The 11,406-nt window shown below is 36.3% G+C and overlaps 1 protein-coding gene across 1 annotated transcript in view; it reads right to left on the bottom strand.

The window, feature by feature from the left end:
- The window catches only part of LOC143280095 (coiled-coil domain-containing protein 130 homolog), a 19,914-nt gene extending 8,731 nt beyond the window's left edge, over positions 1–11,183 (bottom strand). The window contains exons 1-2 of the mRNA XM_076584631.1: positions 11,128–11,183; positions 39–172 (exon numbers count right to left, since the gene is read on the bottom strand). Coding sequence (XP_076440746.1) covers positions 39–172; positions 11,128–11,166 — 173 coding nt within the window. The 5' untranslated portion in view covers positions 11,167–11,183. The remainder of the gene's footprint in view (positions 1–38; positions 173–11,127) is intronic.
- Between the last annotated feature and the right edge of the window lie 223 nt (positions 11,184–11,406).

Here is an 11,406-nt window from a genome sequence, read left to right as displayed (position 1 = left end):
AATTCATATATTGTTTATTATATCTACATCTAAAATACCTGATGACAAGGATGCCCTTATGCAGCTTGCGAGCCCTGTCGCGTAGTGGATGTGTCCCCAGCCATGAGTTCAAGGATCCTTTGGAAGGATCAAAATCTGGCGGGTAGTACTTGTTCACACCTTTGCGCTCACCCTGTAAAACACAAGTTATTTTGCAGGATCAGTTACAGAGTGTCACAACTTTTGCCAGTATGAAAAACTCCATATTACTTGTAAAAGAAAAAGACCTAATAAACTAAAAGTGTATAAAGTATTGGGTTGAAAGAATTTTGATTGCTTATAAACAACTGGTCAGTGACTAGTTTCCTATCACTCTGCACCCCCCCCCCCAACCCCCCCTCCAAGCAGACATGCATGTACTACATACATAATCCCGTAGCACCAAACCTGATAAACATTACAGAAATGAAATGGTTGAACAAGCTAGTTTCAAAGGTTTGGCTGCAAAAATGATAGTTAAATTTCAAAGACTGAACTGCATGGGGGCGTGGGGGGTGGTTCTATTTTGATACCATAATATTAACAATAATATTTATGACACTGATATTGCAAATGGTGGTGATGATCATAATTACCATAATCATAACTTTTCATTTTGATTTTGTCCTATCACAAGTAATATGAAAAAACCACGTTAACCAAGTACTTTTAGTCGTTTACTATTTCACCTTTTGGATTCATAAAGGAATCAAGAAATTTAATCAAAGCCCACCTCCATGACAAATGCAAGAACAATTAGTATGCCACACACACACACCAGAAATAAGCATTAAAGATGGACACTAAAAGACATACCATGATCAGTCAGAATGAAGACAACTCTGCAATCTTACACTTGAAAGAAGTGTATCAAGCACAATATGTAAAGGCATGAGAATCTGAACTTTCAGCAGTCTGATATCAATGAAGAGGGCCTTGGATCACATGGTTATTTCTGCTATGATTATCAGACTATCAAAATTTTATCCATAAACAATTCCCCTACTCAGGGATTTTCACCAATGTAAGAAGCCATATAGTTGGAAATGTTTATTGAAGCACACATAGGAGCCATGTCTCTGGGGCCCAAGCAGTAGTCATCATGTCAAAGCAGAAGTCTTGCTCACTGCCAAATTTTCTTCTCAGCTGACTTGATATTGACTCTGCAGATAGCCAATCTATCAACTGACTTTTGCCCAGTTTGTCCCCCCTACACCAGTGTTGTGTAACTCCTAGTTCATCAGGGCATTGGGCTGTCAAGCAACCATCCCCACTGAAATTCAGTGCCCAGTCAGTATTAACTTATTAAGCAAAATGCTCCAATGCATGATCTGCTGCTTGTTTCTCAATAAACGAATGACTACAACAAGCATAGCTTATAATAAAAAAAATATTAAAATACTTGCATGCAAGACATGTTCCTGGTCAAGGTTATTTTGCCCACAGCCAAAAGAACTAAACCTCATGAATATTATGGTTTAACAATTTCAAGTCTCCAGGACAACCACCTGTTATAAATGTCATCAAATCATTCCCCATAATGACACAGCAAAAATCCAATGACAATTCTGATGCTGACATTTTGAATTTTATCATTCTACAAATACAGCTAAGATATTTCAATATCAATACAAACTGATTAACACTCCGGACTCACAACAAAGTTTGAAATTTGTATTATAATGTATACCTGTATTTTGACCATAATTCACTTCTACAGATGGCTCTGACACAGACAAGTACATAATTAGTTCTTTTGCTAGAAATATCATAGTCAACATATCGCTGTGAAGTCTGATAGGACAAAGTTTGCTGGGGAAATGTTTGGCCTGGGGTGTTCCTATCTGAAGTCATCACATGGTGGCTGGGTGGGAAGAGGAAGTCAGTCCTTCCCAGCTGACCAGTGTTACCACCAATTTGTTCATTTTCACATGACAGGGTGCTGTGTTTTCCCTGAACAATTTCATGATGGAAAACTTAGCCGTAACAGGTTATCTGTGTGAGCTTCTTTTCAGTGAATCGTCTGTAAAAAATGAACGAAGAGGGTAAGATTTTAAAAAAAGTTTTCTTTTACAGTTTTTAGTACAAGTCATTAAGACTTTAGGTAGCGGCAGCCCCCATGGCCGATGCCAGGAAACCTATGAACGCCTAAAAAAATGACTAATTTTGAAGTGCATTTTCTCAAATTTGATTTCATTTTGTGAAAAACTATCCAACTGAAATAATTATTTATCATCCATATTTTTAATTTTTATTGTGTTTGCTTTATGCAATGCGTGAATGAGTTCGCGGATGGAAGAAAACAAAGAGTACTGTAACGCGAAATAGCGATCCTTGTTCAATGGCGGCCGGCGTCTTTCTGAGCGCGACACAGTTAGTTTCAACCACATAAGCTTAGTGGAAAAAAAACCGCATCCGTTGTTTTCCATTCATTGGTTACTGTTCGTAAAACTGGGAGCAGTGAAAGGCGAAAGTTCAAGGAGAACTTTCGCGTTTTTTGTTTTTTTTCCCAAGCCTTGGGCGAAGTAGGGTAGTTAGATCTGAGCGCAAAGTTACGGGAATTTTTCGGCTATCTTTCAACGCCTCGCGCAGTTCGAACAAGAAATCTAACCCTGCGTGATACTGTATGAGCGGTAAAGAGCATTTTCTGCTGATTTCAATGGTAAGCTTATCCGAAACTAAGATTTTTGATCCATGAGCAATTTGCTCAAGCGATTCAAAAGCAGGTACCCCTCTTCATCAGTTGCGTCGGCCCAATCAACATTCGACACAGGAGAGCGGCACTTCATCTAACACAAAAATGGCATTGTTTCTCCAGAAAATCTTAAGTTTCATCGGTACGTTTTATATTATTTTTGAAAACGAACGTCTTTTAGCACTTTCATGCACAATATTGAGCTGAAATTCTTTGAATCAGGATTTTGATCGATGTCATTAACTAGTTGAGCAGCTTGGATCTATTTCATCAGTGTTCTTCTTCTTCTTCTTTCCCTTGACTACCGCCTTCATCATTTTGAAGATTCTGCAGACTATAAATGGGGGTTGCGTGTTTTTTAGGTGTTTTCGTAACGTGACACCGTGTTTCAATCGGAACACGATTTATTTTTTTCTGAGTAAAACACACAAAAACTACCGATACAGAATGAAAAATGGACATGTTAAAACGGAGCCCATGAATTCCAATTACTAATATTTGATTGATTTTTGCTTTAGTATGCAAAATATTACCTGGGTCTAAAACCGGAAGTGCTCGGGACAGCAGTAGCGTCGTCTGCTACAGACTCGGTGAGTGTTAAATAAGTAAAAAATTGTAATGTGGTTTCTTTTTTAATAAAATGAGCATTTCATTCAACATCACACAAAAGTCTGATAGTTGCATTCTGCTTCGATAGCTGTGAAATTTTATATTAATATATACAGACAGATAGATACTATGCTCTCACATTCCAAAAAGAACACCAATTCATACTAACCCCCTGCTCCCCCCCCCCACCTCTCCTCTGCAAACTTCACTTTAATAATTTGCTGAGAGTTGTATAATCATTCCCCTCACTTGTCTCTGAGTATCTCCCACCAATGGTAAGGAAAGGGGAGGGGGTTGTCAATGGTTATGGCAAACTTGGCACTGAGCCAAATCACTGACCACTTGCTCCGGCTTAGAATCCCTGACTGCTGACAGTGATATAACCCACCACCTCCTCCCTCCAGTCATCCCCTTCCCCATTTCTTTCCTGTCAGTGGAGTAGGTGTGTGTGTGTGTGTGAGAGAGAGAGAGAGAGAGAAAGAGAGTTTGCATTTGCTTGTGAGTATGTGTATGTATGTCTGAGTATGAAAAAAGTGTAATGTGAAGAGATATATGATTAATTTGAACAGTGCAGTCAACATCCTGTTTCTTAAAAAAATTAACACCAATTTTTAACAAAGTAAAATTAGTAAAAAGAAAATCAGTACAATAATACCCACAGTCTAAGCTGCACATCAGGTTCAGTCAAACTGTATAACACTATCCGGGATCCAGCAATTAAGAGTATAATTGTGTGTGAGTGTGTGTGTGTGTGTGTGTGTGTATGTGTGTTCATGTAACCCATGATATGCTGTGCAACTCGACTGCATGAAACACGAAACAAAGGGATAATTCATGAAATGATAAAATGCGAAATACCATGCACATATTGTGAATGAAATATTCACTTTGATATATATAAATCTAAGACATGCATTCTCACATACACACACAAATATAGGTGAGTACACAAAATATATATCAAAGAATAAGATACTAAGTATGATGTACATATTAACAATAAAATATTCAATATTTAGTAATCATATATACCTAAGACATTTAGTAATACATTCATCTCAATCATGAAATGTAGTACCCTGAAGTGGAAATATTTGAGTAAATAATCGCATGCAACAAAGACACATAAGTTGAACAGTACATGTAGATGGCAAAGCTCGGCAACTGGAAAGGACAGACCCCCAAAGCTTCAGCCTCAGTTGTCAAAGCATAAGTTGTTGCTGCAATTTGAGTTATTGTGTGAAAGGTAAATGCAGCCAAATAGTTCAGTGCAGTGAATTTTGTGTTGCTGTTGAATGAATACTTACCTGTTAGTATGCCATTTTATAATTCTGTTATCACAGTTTTCCTCTCAAAACACACCGAAATTGACAAAATCCTAAACATATTAAACTGAGAGCTCTGTTTTTGGTTTTATGTTTTAAATTGAATATTACATTTGTTCTTTCTTATGAGATGATCTGTGTATCTAACATGTTGCAGAAAGGGCTGCTCATGGCAGGGCATGCAAGACCTATTCAATGATCCAAAAAGGCCAGTATGAACAGCTCAGGTAGCGAGCAGCATGTTATTGTTGATGCCAGGAAAGCTGTGAGTGCCAGAAAAGAGGTTTTTGGTGTGCATTTTCTCTCTTGTGAATCGAATGCCATTTTGTGAAGAAATAAAGATGCATCATCTACCTTTTGTTTCTTATTTATTGTGGTTCTTCTGTAATGAAATGCATGACTGGGTTCATGGATGGAAGAAAAAGCTAGAGAGCTGAAAGAAAACAGATTCATATATCTGTCATTTTTGCTAGCAACTTAAGTAATATTTGCTCCCTCCTGGAACCTTTGTCGTGGAATGCCCCATCAACCTACCCCTTCTGTATATGCTCTCAAGTTGCATTTGTTTAAAAATTTGCAGTAATTTTGCAGAAGCTGATCAGCCAAGACCACTGGTAACTTATTGTGGCTGTAACTTCAATATTTTTTCAAAAACAAAAATTTTGTTTTTTTCTCATTCACAACGTGCACCCTTATTTATGAGAAAATCGGGTATCATTCTTTTTCTGCCAACTTTAGATGGATGTTTTAAGGTTGATTTTAATTTATTTTGAAAGCTGACATTTCACTTAACACACAAACACAAAATTTCCTGGTCCTACTTGTGACAGTTACTGAAATATTCATCTTTGCAGCATGCTACCCCAATAAACCGTCTTTTTTCCGCTGGTCAAATTGAAGATTTTTCAAAGTTTGAGACTGATACCGAAAATTCAGTTAATTATCCTGCCTGAAAAAAATTCAGTGCACTTTTTGTGATGTATTCTGCAAGATATTTTATTATGAAATGCAACTGTCTATTCTTTTCAGTGTTCTTCTTCTTCTTCTTCTTTCCCTTGACTACCGCCTTCATCATTTTGAAGATTCTGCAGACTATAAATGGGGGTTGCGTGTTTTTTAGGTGTTTTCGTAACGTGACACCGTGTTTCAATCGGAACACGATTTATTTTTTTCTGAGTAAAACAGAATGCAACTTTGTGTCCTTCAAAGTTGCTATTCTGTGCAGATTGACATGTCTTGATTTCCTATTTCCCCCTACTTTGACAGGCATATTTTCCAATTTCTTTGCTGTTGAAGTGTTATTTTTTTTCTTGTGCAATATGCCATTATCATATGGTTTTTAGAAGTATATGAGTTTTCATTACAGTACCCTCATGGACAGTACAGTATGACTGTGAAAATGTGAAAATATTAAGTACTAACAGCATGTACACATCTTTAAAATGGAATATCTTCAGAACCAATCAAGATATTCACTTACTCGTTTTTTTTGTTTTTCTTATATTGTCATGTTGTTTGCCAAAAATCACATTTCAGTCATTGTAATGAATATTTAAATTTTCACTGCCGCCACCTACATCAAGTGTATTGAAAAAAGGCAGGAAAAATCCTGCTTTAAAAAACAAGTGTCCTGTCTGTTGATGATGAAATTAATATCAATATCATTAAAAACACACTTGGATAGGGAATTTCCAATGAAAATAGGTATGGATACCTGCAAACAATATCTTTTTTTCTGAAAGGAGTTTGAGCTTTCTCTTGAACAGCTGAAGCATTTATAAATTATGGGATATACAGATTTCAATTTTGGACAGCAAAGAATTTTTAGCTATGTAATTTTTTGTTTCTCAATATATAAAACAACCTATATCATTATGAATGTTAGCTATGCAATTTTTTGTTTCTCAATATATAAAACAACCTATATCATTATGAATGTTTTAAATACAACAAAATAAAATAAAAGAACAACATAATTTCAAATTTGTATTTGTTTTTATCACAACAGATTTGTCTGTGTGAAATTCGGGCTGCTCTCCCCAGGGAGAGTGTGTTGCTACACTACAGCGCCACCACCCCCCACCCCCCCCCACCCACCCCCCCCTTTTTTTTTTTTTTCTTTCCTGCGTGCAGTTTTATTTGTTTTTCCTATCGAAGTGGATTTTTCTACAGAATTTTGCCAGGAACAACCCTTTTGTTGCCGTGGATTCTTTTAAGTGCGCTAAGTGCATGCTGCACACGGGACCTTGGTTTATCGTCTCATCCGAATGACAAGCATCCAGACCACCACTCAAGGTCTAGTGGAGGGGGAGCCGTGATTCAAACCAGCGCGTTCAGATTCTCTTGCTTCCTAGGCAGACGCGTTACCTCTAGGCCATCACTCCACTGCAGGCCATCACTCCAAGCATGACAACAAAAACCCCCCACCAAATGAAGCCTTGGAATCCAAGGTGTTATAACTATACGAAAATAACAATCTAAACCATTACTGTACAAGACTACACACATTTTGGAACAATTCCCTCCACTTCTTTTCTTTGGCATGCATTTGATATTACTGTGGCACCTTTTCCTTATTCCATTTCCCCCATGTTCCACTTAGAATTTTTCAACATTTTCAGGCTTGTGTGATTCATGTCATATCACTATTTGTGTAAATCTCATAACAGTCAGTGCCTGTAGTATAATGTGAGTCCTTCGCTTGCTTGAAATCGACCAAGGGTCCAAGGCTGTCTCAGTGTCTGCTGTGTGTGTGTGTGTGTGTGTGTGTGTGTAGGTGCACACTAGAACATTTCAATTGCTGGCTGGGCTGGCAACTGGTAAGTGATCTGAGCCATATATCATGCTATACACTGACTGTGTTCATGTTTAATCATAATTGAAATGGTCTTCTTCTGGGCTGGACAACAGTTATGATGCTATTTCTCTTTCTGGTTGATGGAGAATTTGAAAAAGCCCGATATGACATGTTAATCGATGACATGTTAATCGGTCATGTAGGCAATACAGTTGCAACTACAACATGAAATAAGGTTATTCCACACACTTTCTTTGGTTAACTGGTAACACTAACAGTCATAGGTTGTAGTTCCCACACTCTGCCCTTCTTCTTTCTCAGTTACAGTGAAAAATAATTGCCACAATGTTCTCAACTTAAAAAAAAATTTAAAAAATTATCGTTTATTTTTACTCGGTGCATGTGAGGAATGTAAACTAGTGGCATTGGGGTGTATGATGGTTGCAAGGAGTTGGAGGTTGGCAATATGTAAAACAGAGAGAGAGAGAGAGAGAGAGAGAGAGAGAGAGAGAGAGAAATGTAAGTAACACTGCTAGACTTTGCATTGGTCAAAGAAATCAATGTTTAGAATCTCGAGAACATTCTCTAATGGATACAAACACTTTAGACCTTGAGTCTGGTCACTGAGCTAGAACAAAGTACAGCTGCAATTCATATTTGAACAGTTTGATAACTAAATTGTGATATTTTAAACTGTTAAAGATCAAACTAAATGATAATGATAACTGAAAAACTGCTTTTGATCTGGCCACTCTGTTTGACTATGAATTAGATACTGACCTCTTGGCTCTTCACAGATAAATTAATAAATGACTGGGCATCACAAATTCATACTGACCTTCTAAGTTGCTCTTCTCAATAAATTATGATGACATCTGAGTTTGTGTGTGTGTGTGTGTGTGTGTGTGTGTGTGTGTGTGTGTGTGTTTTAACTGTGTATCCTATGTCAGTATGTGACATATGTTCTGTGTTTATTCTGGATCATTCTGGCGATGCTTGTCATAGTTCATGAACTTTTTTTTTTCCAGTGTCAAGTACTTGAGACTTCAGAAACCCTTTCAAATATAGATCTATATGTTTTCAGCTAAAGCTTTTTATGAATTAGTCTGCTTTTAGCTATAGCTTTTTATGAGTTTGCTTTTGAGTGGTGGACACTGGTCTCTCTCTTTTCTAGTTTCTTGTTCATTGACTTGAGGGTCACAGCAACCCATGGGATGAAGCTTCTTGACTTCACGATGTATAGTAATAGTAGTAGTAAAGTAGGGACCGGCAGATTGTCTGCCTAGGCCTCACAGCCTTTCTTATGTCCTCTTCAATACCTTATTTGTGGGACACACACACTATTGCATTGCATCATTCATTCGTTGTAATTCATTTGTCAAAATAAAAAAAATTCTTCAAGTTTAGTGTCCATATCAAGAAGATTTTTAAACATATTAGTATTCCATGCAAGTTTAGTTTCAATTGGCAGTGCATTCCATATCTTATGCACTTCTGTTAGCCAATGATTTTTTTTCCTTATGTTGGTACTATAGTGCTCCTTACCAATTTCTATGTGTGATCTAGCCAATGCTTTATAATGTTTAAAACAAATATGTTGATATCTAACCAGATTTATAATAATTAATATTCTGTATATGTGTCAAATGATATTTTATATAAATTATAATCAAAAGTTATACCAAGATCTTTCTCACATTGACTTTCTAACAAAAAGAACTCAAAGGGTTAGGACTGGTAGTTCCTTCTCTGGTAAAGTGGCATACCACAAGGTAGTATATTAGGACCTGTACTATTTACTTTATTCATAAATGGTCTCCCTCGCGAACTAAAGAGTACATGTAAAATTTTTGCAGATGACACAAAATTATACAACTCTCCAAAATTCTATCAGGATTTACAAAAAGATACTGAAACATTAGTAAAATGGTCAGACACATGGAATCTATATTTTAATGCTAAAAAATGTAAAGTACTTCATATTGGGAAATCAAACCCAGAGAAAGAATACATAATGAAAATTGGAGACAAAGAAATAAAAGTATCAAAATGTGATGAGGAAAAGGACTTAGGTGTCACATTTGACAAAAATTTATCATTTGACAAACATATAACAAATAGTATAAACAAAGCGAACAGAATGATTGGAATAATAAAAAGAGCATTTACATTTATAGATAAGGTTACTTTCTTACGGTTATATAAAACCAGTCACAAGCCATAGAAAGGGTTCAAAGAAGAGCAACAAAGCTGGTCTTTTGCATAAAAGATTATTCATATCAAGAAAGATTAAAGTACTTACAACTACCATCACATAAAAACAAGAAGAGTAAGAGGGGACTTGATACAGACATACAAACTATTGAATGGGTTTGACGATGTAAACAAAGCATGCTTTTTTTGTACTCCAAAGGTAGACACCACAAGAAACAGTACAGACAAAAAATATTTAAACAGTATTCCAGAACAAATCTCAGAAAGTTTAAATTTAGTAACAGAGTAACAAATTATGAAACAAATTAACAAACGATATCAAACGTGTAGCTAGTATAAATACTTTTAGTTTTAAGAACCTCATAGATACACATGAGTTATTGACAAAAGCGAAATATGACTTTGATGGATAAAATGACTGAGCTAGTCAACCACCTGACCAACAATGTAAAGGAGTAAATTTGAAGGGGCATAAAAAGCCAAAAATGGCTAAGTTGTATATAACAACGCCCCAAATCCTGATCCTGAATATCCTGTGTTGTGTTTTCTAATTCTGCTTTCATATGGTATCTGTTTTCTGGATTTTTATTTCCTATGTGCATAACTTTACACTTTGATACATTAAAATATAGGTTCCACCTATCAGACCATTCCTGTAACTTGTATAAGTCCTTTTTAGTGTAAAATCATCATGCACATCATTATAAAGTATCGTATCTTTTGCAAATATTTTGCACATACTTTATATACATTCAGGGATGTTACTTATGAATATTGTATTAAAAAAAAAACCAACCAAACAAACAAACAAAACCTGCAAGCCCAAATATGCTGCCTTGTGGAATACCACAAATAATTTTTCCAATTTTAACAATATGTCATTATCAGATTATGTGTCCGTTATGACAAGGTTTGTTGTTTTGTTGTTGTTGTTGTCCAGTTCAGTATGCTTCCAGTAATACCATACAAAGCTAATCTTAATTAAAGTCTTTGACGTGGTACGGTTTCAAATGCTTTTATAAAGTCCAAATAACTTACAGGTTTACCCATATCATTTTTAAAAGGTCTTCCACTACATCCAAGACCTGTGTTATGCATGACCTGTCTAAAACCGTGTCGACAGTCTGCAGATTAGTTGTCATACGTGACACCATAGCGTATTTAAGAATATAGCCAATTATGGTTTTTGTTCTTTGCAACTTATGGGCTGAGTTCACGGCAATATCCACGATTGTATCCACAAGACGTGGACGTTTACTCTGCCACAAGTCACTGAGTGGGGAAGAAATGTGGGAAAAGCCGAGTCAACAAGAAGATGACAGAACCAGAATTTAACACACAAAATATATGGAGACGGCTGCTGTATACACGATAAAAAGCAAACACAGCTTGTTCTCCATATCATCGAATCGATCGAAACACAAATAACTACAACACAACAGAAAGCGATAGTAAAATACTGGACCTACCATTGCGATTCGTCTCTGAAATACCAAGTGATACAACATGCAAAGCTCACAATAATACGTATTGTGCAGCTATAGTTTCGTATGGACTACTTTCCACTGCTGTTCAGATGCATGCCCGAAGAAAATGCCGAGAGAAAAAAAGGAAAGAAAATTGTATCCAAGCAAAAGAAAATACCGACAGGCTTGCGTTAATAAAATGACGTAAATCTAAGCAAAACTCTTCTCTTTTCTTCCCCGAACCGTTGAAGTTTTAGTGTTTTGGTTCAAACGACCTTGAAC

The sequence above is a fragment of the Babylonia areolata genome, chromosome 3 (assembly GCF_041734735.1).
Source record: "Babylonia areolata isolate BAREFJ2019XMU chromosome 3, ASM4173473v1, whole genome shotgun sequence".
In the NCBI taxonomy this organism is placed as follows: domain Eukaryota; kingdom Metazoa; phylum Mollusca; class Gastropoda; order Neogastropoda; family Buccinidae; genus Babylonia; species Babylonia areolata.
This window is presented reverse-complemented; position numbering and strand designations above follow the sequence as displayed.